General features: G+C 39.8%; 2 protein-coding genes across 2 annotated transcripts in view; one reads left to right on the top strand and one right to left on the bottom strand.

Moving 5' to 3' along the window:
* LOC135476582 (protein strawberry notch homolog 1-like) overlaps positions 1–12,690 on the bottom strand; it is a 35,335-nt gene extending 22,645 nt beyond the window's left edge. Inside the window, exons 1-9 of the mRNA XM_064756655.1 lie at positions 12,636–12,690; positions 10,966–11,127; positions 9,170–9,352; positions 7,386–8,678; positions 4,442–4,562; positions 3,806–4,015; positions 2,427–2,511; positions 1,734–1,824; positions 835–1,132 (exon numbers count right to left, since the gene is read on the bottom strand). Of these exons, the coding sequence (XP_064612725.1) occupies positions 835–1,132; positions 1,734–1,824; positions 2,427–2,511; positions 3,806–4,015; positions 4,442–4,562; positions 7,386–8,678; positions 9,170–9,352; positions 10,966–11,127; positions 12,636–12,653 (2,461 nt within the window). The 5' untranslated portion in view covers positions 12,654–12,690. The remainder of the gene's footprint in view (positions 1–834; positions 1,133–1,733; positions 1,825–2,426; positions 2,512–3,805; positions 4,016–4,441; positions 4,563–7,385; positions 8,679–9,169; positions 9,353–10,965; positions 11,128–12,635) is intronic.
* Positions 12,691–14,422: 1,732 nt separating this feature from the next.
* LOC135476862 (N-lysine methyltransferase KMT5A-like) overlaps positions 14,423–15,720 on the top strand; it is an 8,018-nt gene continuing 6,720 nt past the window's right edge. The window contains exons 1-3 of the mRNA XM_064757006.1: positions 14,423–14,489; positions 14,925–15,202; positions 15,303–15,348. Coding sequence (XP_064613076.1) covers positions 14,423–14,489; positions 14,925–15,202; positions 15,303–15,348 — 391 coding nt within the window. The remainder of the gene's footprint in view (positions 14,490–14,924; positions 15,203–15,302; positions 15,349–15,720) is intronic.

The following is a 15,720-nucleotide window of genomic DNA, read 5'->3' as shown; positions in this document are numbered from 1 at the left end:
CCTGTCTGCCACAACAGGTTTTCTGTTTTTGTATTTACGTATATGAATAAGGATGACTGGGTTTAATGCCACAATGAAGAATTGTTCACTTAAAAGACGAATATTAGTTATATTTATTTATTTATTTGATTGGTGTTTTACGCCCTACTCAAGAATATTTCACTTATACAACGGTGGCCAGCATTATGGTGGGCGGAAACAGGGCAGAGCCCCAGAGAAACCCATGACCAATATTAGTTTTATGGCTGGATTACCGGTCAGCCACCGAGAGTCTCCTGCATTGTATTTATGTAATCATTTGGTTGGGTTTATCACCACATACTGAAGAATCATTCACTCATATGATGTGTTTTAGTTTTACGGATGGAGGAAAGCACAGTGCCTGGGGTAAACCACAGATATTATTTATTTATTTATTTATTTGATTGCTGTTTTACGCCGTACTCAAGAATATTTCACTTATACGACGGCGGCCAGCATTATGGTGGGTGGAAACCGGGCACAGCCTGGGGGAAACCCACGACCATCCACAGGTTGCTGACAGACCTTCCCACGTATGGCTGGAGAGAAAGCCAGCATGAGCTGGACTTTAACTCACAGTGACCGCATTGGTGAGAGGCTCCTTGGTCATTACGCTGCGCTAGCGCGCTAACCGACTGAGCCACGGAGGCCCCCCACAGATATTAAAAGCACGTTTTACATTAATGGTGGAGGTTCATATCAGCAGAAAACAAGTGGGTGTTAAATGAAGATTTTCACCAAAGCCCCGATAAGGAGGAAATCTAAATAATCCACATCCATGAATCAAGTTTGAAAACTGTAAGCTCTGCTCACCTGTAGCACTGGCGTAAACAATTCTGGCATTGGGCAGCCTGTTCTGAAGTTCTAGCACAGTCTGTCCTGTCTTCGTGGGTTTACTGGAGCCCACAGGGCACAGGTTTTTGGCTTTGTGACACTCGTCAAAGATAATGACCCCATCAAAGTCCTCGCCACACCAATGTAAGAGCTGTTTTAACCGCGTCCTGTATTTCCCGCCTGACTGACTCTCACCAATCAGCGACGAGTACGTGGAGAAAATCACACCCTTCTTCACACTCCCGTTCTCTTTAGATGAGATCTTTGCATATTTCAGCTGTGAAAGAACAAGTGAAGTGCATAAATCAACAAGGTATGGCGATTAGGTGCCAAAAAAAACGGTCAATACACTATGACATGGTTTCCAATCTTTGTTCATTTTGCAATGGCATTTAAGCAGAAAATTCACCAATCACGTGCTATGCACATGTGAAGTTTTTTGTACTATGCACATGTGACATTTTTTGCGCTATGCACATGTGAAGTTTTTCGTGCTATGTGCATACGTACGTATAAGTCAGCATGTACAGTCAAAAAGAGCTCAAAAGCTCTAAAAATTAATAACTGACTAATGCCTCCAGGCTAATAACTTAATCAGGTTATATCCACAATGATGAGAATGTGTGTACAAAATGTGAAATTTCTGTCTCAAATAGCTTTTGGCAAATTTATACAATAAACATTTTTGTGACAATATTTAATTATCTGATTACTTTGATACGCCACCCATAATCAAGAATATTTCACTTAGTGCGAGGCATGGGGGACACCCATGACCTTATTGTGAAAATCAGTCATTTTATCATTCCCAAACTGCCTATCAGGAACACATTCTAAATCCACAAATTCAGACAAAACTTTTCCAGAATCAGGCTTACTTTGTGAAGTGAGTGAACATCTATTTTCCCAGCCCCGATGTCCCGCAAATCTCTTTCTGCGTCAACTTTCAGGTCATTGGACACACTCAACCTGGAAACACAGAAAACTCCAACATTATTACCCAGACCAAAGGTGAATTAAAGAAAACACTGTTCAACAGGCCAGACAATTGTTCTTTCATTCTTGTGACTGATTTCAAGTGTATTAAAAAGTTAAACAAGATTCTAACTCAGTCCTGACATTACCACTGTGTCACTGTTTGACATGAAAACGGCAATAACTGATTCAAGAGGATATCTTTTATTCCTCTGACTATAAGGAAGTAAGAAGAAACCAAATGCATAAACCATATTTCAATCACAACATTTCACAGCTATAACATCTTTTACTCACTCCTTAGCATAAAAACATCTTCACTTCAAAAATACTACTATTTTCTGAATTACCTACCGTAAACTTTCCAAACCATAAAAAAGGAATGGAAGTGGTATTTTTTTTTATCTCACAACATTAATCTGAATTTTCTGGCCTTCAAGCTATCAAAATCAATTACACAGTCACACAAAGTTTAGGTATTACTTACATTCTAGATTCTTCACTCTTGATTCTTCCAATAACTACATACGAAATTGACTAAATCTAAAAACCGCCTTTCTCACAGACATCAACTGAACGTAGTAAGACTGTCTTACCAGAGTGCACGTTTTCTGCCCAGTAGGTAGTTCTCGTAGATAATTCCTGCCACGGTTCTACCTTTACCCACACCAGCCCCATCACCTGTACGGACACAAAGAGAAATAATGCAGTTCTGCAACTTCACAACAGTGTCACAATCGATACTTTCCAGCATCAACCCTGCTGCATGGGCTTCATTTTTATCCTCATTTAAAACACAGTTCTAAAATGTAGCTAAAAACATTATCTCGTCTTCAGTCATTGGAAAACACAACATTTCACTGATCTTAGCGAATTATTACATTTGTGTGTGTGAAGTCCAAGCTGGTCTGACCATGGTTTATTTTATTATTTTATTTCATTGGTGTTTTATGCCGTACTCAAGAATATTTCACTTATTCGACGGCGGCCAGCATTATGGTGGGTGGAATCCGGACACAGCCCGGGGGGAAACCCACGACCATCCGCAGGTTGCTGACAGACCTTCCCACTTACGGCCGGAGAGGAAGCCAGCATGAGCTGGACTTGAACTCACAGCGACCGCATTGGTGAGAGGCTCCTGGGTCATTACGCTGCGCTAGCGCGCTACCCGACTGAGCCACGGAGGCCCCGTCTGACCATGGTTCTCTTTGTTATAAAAGAGCATTACTATAAATCGTCATCACAAAAACTGGAATGAACAACAGACTACACAGTTTTACTTTATTACTTTAAGCAGGAAAGGTTCCTTTTTCATTCGTGGAGCAACTTTTTGTTCCTGCTCTTCAACAAATCAATGTCTTTTCCTCAAAACAATTATCTTTTCACCAAAACCATGAGTTTACATAGGCAGTTTACATAAGTTTTAGTGTAGGATAAATAGCTAGAACTTTTTGCCAATGACTAAGTTACTATTTTTGCCTGATTCTGAGAGTCTGGAAAATAAGAGACTATACCACTAGCAAAAAAATGTCATATTTTAGAACACCTTTTTATCTATTTTTTTTTTAGTTCAGTTGTGCTCATTTTTCTTCACACACTGGCTGTCAGAGAAAGTCAGAAAAATGTCACCATTACAGTCTGACTTAGGAGGGTCACAGAATTTGTAAAATGTCTAGGTTGTTGTTTCAAGGAAGACAATACTGTCAATCCCATTTTAAAGCTTAAGAGAAATCACTCTATCAGGTCAAGTTCACCTGCTGTGTCTTCTATATAACAGGGAGTGGTGTAAGGGCTATTTTGATACCAGTCAGGGGTATGGGTGCCCACATTCCCAGTTTTAAACGTAATACAATTTTTTGCCATTAATGTGTTTGTGAAAATGCATCTTAACATACCAAACTTTACGTGAAATATGGTAATATTATGTATGACACATTAGCAAAAATTGAAAGCGACAAAACAACATGAGACTGACCAATGAGAAAGCCTGCCCTTTCACCGCTGGACAGGATGGTCTCATGGCGCTGACTGGCGTAAACAATAGACTCCAGCTGAAGCGCGGAGAGACTGCCTGAGTCTATAGTGCTCTCTGGGATGGAGACGTTGTACCAGGCATCCTGGGGCTCCACACTGGACAGGGAACTCGTCTCTACCACCGGGTCTGGGTGCTTGATGCCTACCTTAACTGTGGAGCAGAGAAACAGATATATATATATATATATATATATATATATATATATATACATACACACATATATACATGTAGATTATTTTTCTGCTTGGCATAGAACTTTATTCGTTCACTTAATTGGTGTTATATGCCACACAATGGACTTAAACACTCAGCGACCGCATAGGTGATAGGCTTCTTAGTCATCAAAGAGTTTGAAATTTAGCCAGAATATGAAACCAATCTTGAATTTTATTCTTGAAGGCATGTTGATTCTATCTATTCTAATGCCTCAACATTAGGGATTTAACTAAAGTAATTTAATGGCAAGCGCATAGATCTCTTGGCTTCAGCTGAATTTCACATGAATCTGTTGCTACCCTTGTTAGATAGAGTTTCTATGACAGCTGCTAGAGTCATAAGAAGCTGAAAAGCTGTTACCTTTGGTGGGCATATAGTTGGAGTAAGTCTCTGCATGGCCTAACTCCTGCACCTCTTCCTCCACCTCTTCTTCATCTATAGCACCCTTCAGGGTCTGTATTTGCACTGGCCCACGGCTAGCCTAAATATAGTGATAATAAGAGAGAATAACAATAATAATAAGAGATGATAACAGATTATAATAACAATAGATAATAATACTACTTATACCACAGGAAATCTTTAGCTAGCTAGCACCTCGTTCACCTGACATTCTGTCAATATAATATACATGTACATTTATGTTCAACCTGACAAGGACATTGTCAGGCAACAAATCCCATTTTGTCAGGAACAAACTAAGGGGTGACTGACAAATTTTACATGTAAACAACATACATGCAGGGACTCTTCAAAACAATGGTTGGATTAAATCAGCCACCCTTCAAAAGGTTAATTGGAGGAGTGTTGTAGACATGTTCAGTCAAATGCCTAATTTACATTTTGCAACTTTTATAATCACGAACTTGGAGAAAAACTAACTGTTACTATCTAACAATAAAACAAACATGTCCTATTATTGTTTTGTATTGCTTACTTTTCATATTAATTCTTGCAGGAAGGAATGAAAAACTAGCATATAAACAAACACAAGACCTCTATATCCATGCTACTCTATTTCTTCTCAATTTCGGGACACCCCGTCCACTCTATACAGCCAATGTACATGCAACTGTGGCAGAAATATTTAGTTTCTTTTTTCTCACATGGTTAGACCATGTAACAAACAACATATTTGTATCTTGACTTTTCCAAAAAGTTGGGAAAGAAACATAATATTCTGCTTTCAGGACTATTGCTATCTGTCCCAAAAATTAGAAGAATCTGGGTATCATATCTCATTAACATTCCCATCTATGGGGCAAAAAAAAAAATAGCAAAATCTAATGCAATCTTGATGATGAAATACTTCTTATGTGACGGTCAGTCCAGGTTAACTATATTACTTTCAACAATTTTTTCAAAGTTTTCTTGTAAGAGTATCTTAACGCGTAGTTCTATGCCTATATGCGTGCAGTGTCTAGTGGTAGCGTACTGGAAGCTGTCTATTATAAACAGCATACAGGAGAAGTATTGAAGAGGCCAACAAGAGCATGTACAGGTCAGTTTACAGTATGTACAGCATAACGTTGAATACAAATATCTGCTGTGAATCGGAGCTGCACTTGAAAACAAAAATGAAAACAAAAAGCTTTATACTTTGTACAGATAATTATGTGCTGAAATCACACAGTTGATATCCCACATTACTACTGCCATAAACATTGCCATTTTACTCTTACCTGTTGTTGTTTAAAACCATTATTACATTATTTGGATATTTTTGGTCAGGATTGGGATTGTACTCTTACCAAAAAAAATTCAGAAAAAATACTTTTATGCCGATGGAAACATTTGAAAATGAGACTTATTTTAGATTATACCACAAAAATTAACTGCGTTTCTAATAATGTGTGTACATACTTGTTTGACCGGAATTTCGGTCTGCTTACAAGAGAGAGAAGTTAGATTCATGGATGCTGGATACCAAACAGAACCTGACGGACACCACTGCACCTTGATATTTGGTTGACAAACTTCTTGGTTTAAAATACTACTTCAGCCCCAAGATAACTGAGGTGGATACATGAAAATGACATGAATGATACCCTATGAAACAGAGCTAATGCCACGGTTCAACAGAGCCCTGAAAAACAAAATCTTCAGGAGATATCGTAAAATTTTCTTGATGTGACGTGATAATATTCCTTAATATGCGATGATGAATCAGGCAGATATACTGCGATGACATCATGAGAATTATAAGGTATGGTGCCATTTCTAGATGAACGTCAGCAATGCGTGACGTCAAGTGTTCTTGCATGATGTCACACCAGACAAAATTGGATAAGACTGAAAATTTTTGTTTCACAACCATTCTTCGAAACTTTCAACAACTGTTTTACTGCCACTAGCTCCATTAGCTCCTTAAAGTTAAAGCTGCACCTAAAAGTGAGGGATGTATTGGAACGCGTCAACCTGTGACAAGAATGCAGTGACCCATTACTTGGCCTTCAAGACCCTATTCTGAAAAGTTATTTAATTATTTAAATTGCATTTAATGCAATAATCAACAATATTTACTGCACAAGACCATTCGACGATCGCGTTTGCTTTTTTTTGAGAGAGGATCCAGTAAAACCGTCAAACATAAGACATACCCTCAATCCAGCAGAATTATTCAAATCTACTCAATTTCCTTGTATTTATTTAAATTTATATCACCTGTGCTCAATGCAGCACAGAACTCTACAATTATATGACTATCAACTTTATGAGTAGCGAAATCCGAAGTGCCTGGAGTAAATGACTGCATCAGTACCTGAGTGGATAGGGATCAGACTGCATAGGTACCGGACTGGATAGGGACATGATTGGATAGGTACCTGACTGGATAGGTAGCTGACTGGATAGGTACCTGACTGCATAAGGACATGACTGCATATGTATCTGACTGGATAGGGACATGACTGCATAGGTACCTGACTGCATAGGGACCTGACTGCATAGGGACCTGACTGCATAGGTATCTGACTGGATAGGGACCTAATTGAATAGGTACCTGACTGGATAGGGACCTGACTGCATAGGTATCTGACTGGATAGGGATCTAGCCACCTGACTGGATAGGTACATGACTGGACAGCGATCTCACTGGATAGATACCTGACTGGATAGGGATCTCACTGTATAGCTACCTGACTGGATAGGTATCTGACAGACATTCGCACTTCAAATCAATCTAAAAAACTTTAGTATATGTGGTTTCAGCTATTCAACTCAGGTAATTTGCTCATTTCTTTGTCATTTTGGTACTGACAAAATTGTTTACTGACGTTAAATTTACAGTGAACAATTGACTTACAATTCTGTTGTTGGAGGCAATTGTCTTGAGTTTGAGATCTTCATTCGACCAGAGCCTGGAGACGTCTTTACTGGTCAGCTGTGCTTTTACCACTCCGTTCGTCCCGGATGTCAAAGGAGGTGGTGTAGAGCTGGAAACGGGGCGGCTGAGCACGGTAGAGAGAGTGAGAGGTGGGGGAGAGGGGGAGGGCGAGTGTTCAGACAGTCCTAACTGCCCCACGTTGCCCGAGAGGAATTTCACATTGCTTCCCATGACGCCTGTTTGGGTCACAACCTGTATAGCAGTCTTATTCCCTGTGCCCAGAAAATTACCAAGGTACTGGTTGGTCAGACTTGTACCTTGCTCCATTTGTGAAGGTGCAGAAACTGGAGAGTTCTGAAGAATGTAAGTCTTGCCCTGGCGTCGGATGACTGTTGCACCCGCCGGAATATTTCCGTTTGGAATTGTGACGACTGCAGATTTGGTGCCAGATTCGGAGTTGGTTGCCGGGGTTACCATAGCCGCTGCTGTAGTTTGAGGTAACGTTCCCAGGTTACTGGGCTGAACTCCCGGGGAAGGTGCTGATGTTGTGGAAACCATGCGGATCACTGTAGGAGCTGTGGCCCCTCCTGCGGACTTGTTAACAAGAGATGATGGCAAACGCAGCACTTGGCCCGAGGGTAGGCGAATTGTTTGTCCAAGCTGTCCAGGGGGTACACGTATAATATGTTTGGACTGGCCTGACGGGAGGCGTATTGTCTGTGTTGATTGACCTGAAGCCAGACGCACAGCCTGAGCAGTCTGACCACTTGGTAGCCGGATCGCCTGCGTTGTTTGTCTGGGTGGTAAACGAAGCATCTGGCCTGATGGAAGTCGTATCGTCTGAGCTGTGGCTGGAACACGGATTGTCTGACCAGATGGCAAGCGAATTATACGAGTGTTAGCCAACGGTGGCATTCTGACTGGCTGTGCTGGGGATCCGCTTACATCAACAGCTCCAGTGGGTAAGCGTATTGTTTTCGTGGCTGCTGTAGGTATCTTCACAATTTGCGGTGTCTGAGATATCGAACTGTAAGCAGAAGTCGCAGCTGTTAAAGTCTGTGGAACCTGGGCAGGGATAGGCTGCCCTGCCATGATGCCTTGAACAGGCTGCACTCTCTGTAGGGGTGCCTCTGGGTCTGAGTCAGGGGGTGGGGTGAAGACAGATCCCCCTGGAGGCTTTGGAGGCCTCAGCTGCCCCATTGAGCTGGTCCTTGACAGTGCAGAGGGCTGTTGGACAAGAGCAGATAACTCTGGAAGGGCACTTGATGGGCTCTGCAAGGGACAAAAAAATGAAAAAAAAAACAACTGTTTACCCAACGTACTTCTGTAGTCATCACCATTAACAATTTTACTGACAACATGGCTAAACATATACTATTGCACTGTATCTGACGAACACCCTGAATTAAATCTAGATTTCTGAAGTTCAAAGGATTGTAGATGACAAATTGTCGTATTTTTTATTTTTTATTTTTTGGCTTTCGAGTTAGTCAATCCTACAGAAGAGACCTAAATTTAATAATAACTTAATAACTCAATAATTATGTTCCATAAATTACATCCACAGACTTATTTTTTTTTAATGAACTGAGGTTTCCTGGTGTACATGAGACCATTTCAATCATGATGAATGATGGAAATCCAGTTCAAAGGTGGAGAACACTGTTCCAAGACATCAGAAAAAACACAAGACCTACTTAAAGACGAGAATTATTGCAAAGTTTTGTGGAACTACTTTGTCAAGGTGCTGCTATATACATTACCTGTTGTACAGGCTGTGATACCAGCGGGGCCACTGGTTGGGGGACAGGCTCTGCCTTTGGAACCATGTGAGCCGTCGCTGACAGTTGCTGAAGCGCCTGTGTAAACATGTCCACTTGGTCCAGGTTTGGGTCCAGAGCTGGTTGCTGCAGCATGGCTTCGGGTTCAGCTGTGGCATTTTCAACCTGTGCATAGGTAGACAGGACATAATGACATAAAGGTTTAGATATTTTTTACTGATTGATAAGATTAAAGGTACCCGGTATTAGTGGTGGTTTGAGTGAGTGAGTGAGTGCTTGGGGTTAACGTCGTTCTCAACAATTTTTCAGACATATGACGACGAAGGAATCATTAGGGTGCATGAACGTGTAATGTGCCTCCTTGTTGCAGGACGGATTTCCACCTCGCTTTTATTTAGTGCTGCTTCACTGAGACGACTTACCGAAGGCAAGTAAGCTGCCCCACCTGAGCCATTATACTGATACGGGTCAACCAGTCGTTGCACTATCCCCTTCATGCTGAACGCCAAGCGAGGAAGTTACAACTTCCTCTTTTAAAGTCTTAGGTGTGACTCGATCAAGGATTGATCCTGGATATACAGGTCCCGAAGCGGACGCTCTACCAACTGTGCTATCCGGGCCGGTCGTGGCGGTTTGAGAGGAGATGATACAATAAATCAGGCTGGGAATTTTTTAGGTACTAAAAAGCTAAAATTTAGTCCATGACTTTAGTACTAAGTTGCCTGGAGTTTTGTTAACCTTATGAAGATGTTTTGAGGTTTGTTTAGAATGAACAAATGAATGAATGCTTGTGGTTTAACTTTGAACTGAACAATTTTTCAGTTATATGACGATGAGGAGTCATTAGGTATGTGTACATATATTGTGTTTTCTTGTGGCACAATGAGTCCATGCCACCAAAGTGCTGCCACCACTGAAGTATCATGCCGAAGACACCAGACATAACATCCCACTCAGTCACATAATACTGACACCTGGTCAACCAATCATGTTCCCTTGCTCCAATCTCTCAGTGCTGAGTGCCAAGCAAGGCAGCAGCAATTTTAAAGTCTCTGGTATGACCAGAACCCCTTTTAACCTCTGGGTCTCTCGACTTCGAGGTGGACGCTCTAACCATTAATCCACTGAACGGTCAGGTTTGTTTTGACACTAGGATGATAAATCGCGCTGGCAAAACTATGAATTTTAATACAACTAATATTTAATTAGCTTCATTTAAATCAAAGTGCACTTCTGGTGGCAACTTTTTTCTGTGTAAATACAGTATTTCCTATGAATATCAAGTATTTGCGATGAACGTCAGGTAAAAGTTATTGATAAGAACAATATGGTGGTGGAAAGTGGGGGGGGGCAAAACTATGAATTTTAATACAACTAATATTTAATTAGCTTCATTTAAATCAAAGTGCACTTTTGGTGGCAACTTTTTTCTGTGTAAATACAGTATTTCCTATGAATATCAAGTATTTGCGATGAACGTCATGTAAAAGTTATTGATAAGAACAATATGGTGGTGGGAAGTGGGGGAGGGGCCTTTAAAATGATATACACCTTTCCTCAATATATAAAAAAAAGACCTAAAATAAATAACTTGTACTAAAACTTCTTCACAACTATTTATAACATCAGGTTTGCTTTTTAATGTCCTCTAAACAGATTGAATATCACAAATTCTACACAAGGGAAAACTGAAAGAAAAGAAAAGAACACAAAATATACAAAAATGTTAATAGTTATCACTTTAAAAGTTTTAAATGTATATTTTCCTAAATGCTCACAGCTGTTTGCCCGACTTGGGAATTATGTTGCAGTGTGGATGTTCCATTGTAGTCACCACCATTGACAGGAACTGTGTCTGCGAAACCAAGATCAAAGTCGTCCAAATCTCCAATACCAGATTCGTCTAAAGCTGCTGACAATATATCTGTAAACGAAACGGGCTGCAACGACACATAGAAAACAAATGTAAGCCAGGAGAGTTCGGCCTTACGTAAGAATTTACCATTAAAAATGTAAATTAAAGTTCAAATTTAAGGCCAGAAAAGTAATAAGAATATGTCTGGCCATCAAATATGATAGTTTCAGCGCCCTGCAATACATAAAACCTTAAAAATCTGCAAAAGACCCCAATGTTAGTCATCATATCATGCCGGTTGCAAAATACTCAGATGCTCTCTAGTTTTACCAAAATTTACCCTCATGTACGGCCCCATCAGATGCTACAGGAGGAAACAAACTAGAAACTTCTATCTTTACGATTTATTTATTGTTAAGAAAGCACATGTTACTAGAGCCTGTGTCATATAAAGATGCCGCATGAAACAAAGTTAAATCTACAAAGCAGGAGTGTATTTATACTGTCTGTTAGAAACTTGCAAATGTTGGAGTCATCAAAAATCACAAACACAACTACCATGAATTCATACGCATGAGTGATTTTTCAGGTGTGTGTAAATCAACATTTGTTTAGGAGGAACGTTTCCATTTCTGTAAGTTGGAGGTCATGTGACCACCCTTTCACGGCTAAGAACAAAAATGGTCGTCCAATGTTAAAGCATTGGGGAAAAGGTCACTTTTTGCCATTTCACTAGCAACCAGTGAGGCCTAGTTATACAAAATAACATCATGAAAACTCTGCAGAAATACTCAGACTTTCTGGAAAGCTGAAAATTACACAAATCCAAGAGATAGAAGATTGCTGACAGCTATTCAAACATAGGCATTTTCCTATGCAATAACGTTGGGAGAACAGTCTCCTTCACCAACATCGTTTGTTACCAAGGAGATCATGTGGTCTCTCGCTTCCCATCCATCTTACAGAATATATACACATCTCTCTTGATATTACTCAAGACAATTTTTTGTAGAAGAAACATTACAATTAGTTATGAAAACGGGAATCGCTTGAAAGGTGAGGTAGCACCGTTATCAGATCTATGTTCATTAAACAAACTTGACATGTTATGGCCATTCTAATTGGTTTAAAGTCATCCTAAAAACTTTTAATTAAAGAAGGATGTTTGATGTGATGGACACAAATATGACTTTCACTTTCACAAGAACATTATATTACATTGTATCTCCTCTCTATTTCATGATTTCCGCCATACAGCGGTTGAATTTTAAAGAGGAAATAAAAAGAACACAAGATCTAGACGCCTTTTGCATGCTGCTGTCAACGGTTATCATTCCGACTCTTGAGTCAGTGGTAGCATACAAAACATAACCACTGTCACCGTCGAAACATCTATTTTCGGGGCACACGTGCACTCTTGCCTGACGACGCAAGCCCGGAGTTCAGTCGTGATACCAGGAACTGATGGAATTCACCAATTCCACTTCTGATTTCTTCCGACAGACGTCAGTAATCGGACATTTGAACAGATAGTCGTGTAAATTGTACTTTCATGTGACACTGAGACAGTTTTTGTCCATTGTCTTGGCTTACATTTGTCTCTGTTGCCATCACTTGACGAGATAGATGTAACCACAAACTATCTGGCTCATCGCGGCCATTACTACGCACTTCCCAAGATGCACCGGGTATTTATACCATAACTTGGACAGGTGTTTCCGCCATTGTCATCATGAAAGCCGCTCGCTCATTGGCTAACCGATATATTATCCAATCAGCAAGGATTAAAAGTTCATACATACCAGACCACAAAAACAATATTAAAGTTGATTGTTATGTTTCATTGAAATGAAAAACTGCAATAAAGTTAACGATTTTAACTTTATATGAACTAACTAAAAACAAGGGTTTTAGAAAAAGGCTTTTAAACATCACGATCTCTGACGGAAAACCTCTCGTTGAAGCGAGATTTTTATTGACCAATCAAATCGCTTTTCAGTCTTTAGAAAGTTTACATCGAGAATTTGTTGATACATTGGACTTTTTTCTTACTAAATATAATATTAAGGATGTTATGTTCCTTGGGATAACTTTAGACAGTCTCATCCATGAGGTAAGACATTAGTCTTAACGTAGCCGTTATTGAAATTAACTATCGTTATTTATGATGTAAGGACTGAAAGGAGAATAAACATGTGCCAGATGGTGCAGTGCAACAACAACACAATGGTTGCGATGTTGTTCAACACTCAGATAAAGATATTTCTGGCTTTTTTTCCAATATTGTTGATGAAACCGTTACAGTATAAAGTTGTCTGGTTGACAGTAGAAAAAACCGTTGCCTTAACCTAGCACAGTTGTAGGGTAAGCCTTTACAAAAAGTCTAGCCCTACCACCTTGCTTAGGGTATTTACTCGCCTATCCCCGAAAGAGTTCAACTCCTGTTCTGCTGGCCAAGCGTCTTTGGAGTCTCAACGCTTACAGTGATAATTTCGAACACAATGAAGGTCCTGGACGAGGAGTGTCTTTGTTATCATAGAAGTCTTGTGCAAATGAAAGACACCAACCACCAATATGGACTACTGTTCTGCTCAAATCAGCCATTTGTAAAACAAAAACATGGTGAAATTTTTATATTGTTAGCATACAACATCTACTTCATTAGGCTATGATTCAGCAAGTTAAACGTTTCATGCATATTTTATATTGGACCGGTTACATAAAACGTTTAACCATTCAACATCAATGCTCTGGGTACAAGCAAATTGAGGTTAAAAAGTCACCAAACTATTTGAAAGCTATTCTGAAGATGGCCAGGAAGTTTGAGATCATGTGATGAGTGAAATGAAAATGCCCACTTCATGTTGAAGCATACAGGAAAAAGCCCTGCTTGTACTAAATGGATATGCTCTAACTATCTGGAAAGCTGAAAATTGTATAGATGCATTGAATACACTATTGACTGGTGGTGCTTAAAATGGAAAGGAGGGTCCAGTCTTTACATCTGTCTGTTGTCATTCCGGCCTTTAACCCGCATGCTGTAGTGGCAGGCATCTAACTTGGTGGAAGATATTCTTAGAACTGTGTCTGATAATAACCTGATATTATAGCATATTGAATAGAATAGCAATGTGAACAGCATATGTTATTTTATTTTGTAATATGTAACTGATTGGAGTGGCAGAGCCACTCAAGTTACAGTGCGGAATAATGCAGCTGTCAGGAGGCAAGAAAACCTTTCTGCTCAGTTTATATTCGCTTTGAATCACTTACAATTATTGTTCTTATTGTTTTTATATGCCCAAGTTCTTGCAGAAGTTTTGGTATTTATTTAATGTTTAGTTGCAGCCTATCATATTCATTGTAAAGAGTACAACAGCATGGAGAAACAACAGGTGTGCGAGTCCCCAAAAATCACTGACTACTTTCATGGAAGTCCAGATAAAGGTGTGTATTTTAATAGTGTGTTCCTTCCTGTTTGAAATTTTACCACTTAGAACAGCTCTTGACTCCAGACTGCTGGGGCTCATTTCACGAAGCATTCATAACGTTAACTTATGTGCATGTATCTTCCATTACGTCTTTGGTTACGTCACTATGCCGTAGTTTCAACTTTGCTACTTAAAAATTTAATCCACATCAAACTTAAGTCGTATTTAATCTTAAAAACACCACATAAATACAACATTTTGTACCATTTGTTCATGAAATGTGATCAAACCTGATATTTTTAAAATCAAGAGAATCGTATGCTCTGAAAAATGTTGCAACCAATGACAGCAATGTGGATATAGATAGGAGAGGAATTTACAGCTGTCACGCTTTTCTGTGAGCAGAAGGATAAATTATATATGTTATTAAACGAATGCATGAATCTTTCAGGTTCTTGTCTTTCGGAATCTGTAAGTAAAGACAGCCTTAGGCTTGAAGACATTTTACCTACTCCTGAAACATCACCTGTTAAAGACAAAGCAGAAAGTAAGACAGACGTTCAGCCCATTGGGGTATCCTCACCAGACTCTACCACAGACATCAAAGCATCAAACAATGCCTGTGAGAAACTAGCTGAGCGTCTAGCAGAAGACATTTCAGCGGGCAAAGCTGGCAAGGAAAATATAACAGACAATAAACCTAACCCAGTGTCAGACAGCTCTGAGGTTGTGAGACCTAAAACGGGGTCAAAAAAGGGTAGAAAGCGACGTGGAAGACCCAAAAAGCCAGAGGTTAAAGGTCCAGGGTCAGAACTACAAGGGGAGGTAACTCCTGTGTCCACACCAGAGGCCAGACCTAAAACACAACGGAAGAAGTAAGTGTAATGACAGAAGGAAGAGCTTTCTTTTGTTCACGAAATCATTTTTGTGCAAACATCAGATTTTCTGATGTGACATGTGCCTCAATATGGTCATGAATTCAGTTGAAGTTCCTCCGTTACAACCTGGAGGCTTTGTGGCACAATATTAAGATGATCACATTGTGAAACTAGCCCCTGCTTGCTGCCTTCATATTAGGCCTGATGAGCTCTTATTTTGAGCTTTGATATTTTTCCAATGGATTTTATATGTAAAGTTCTTTCCCCTCATAGTCATAGACAACTTTGTTACACTGTTTGTTTCATGGTTGTGCTCATGTTTCTTCATGAATGTTTTCTTTCTCATCGACTCAGGAAGACGGATCCAGC

This window comes from Liolophura sinensis, chromosome 10 (genome assembly GCF_032854445.1).
Source record: "Liolophura sinensis isolate JHLJ2023 chromosome 10, CUHK_Ljap_v2, whole genome shotgun sequence".
Lineage (NCBI taxonomy): Eukaryota > Metazoa > Mollusca > Polyplacophora > Chitonida > Chitonidae > Liolophura > Liolophura sinensis.
This window is presented reverse-complemented; position numbering and strand designations above follow the sequence as displayed.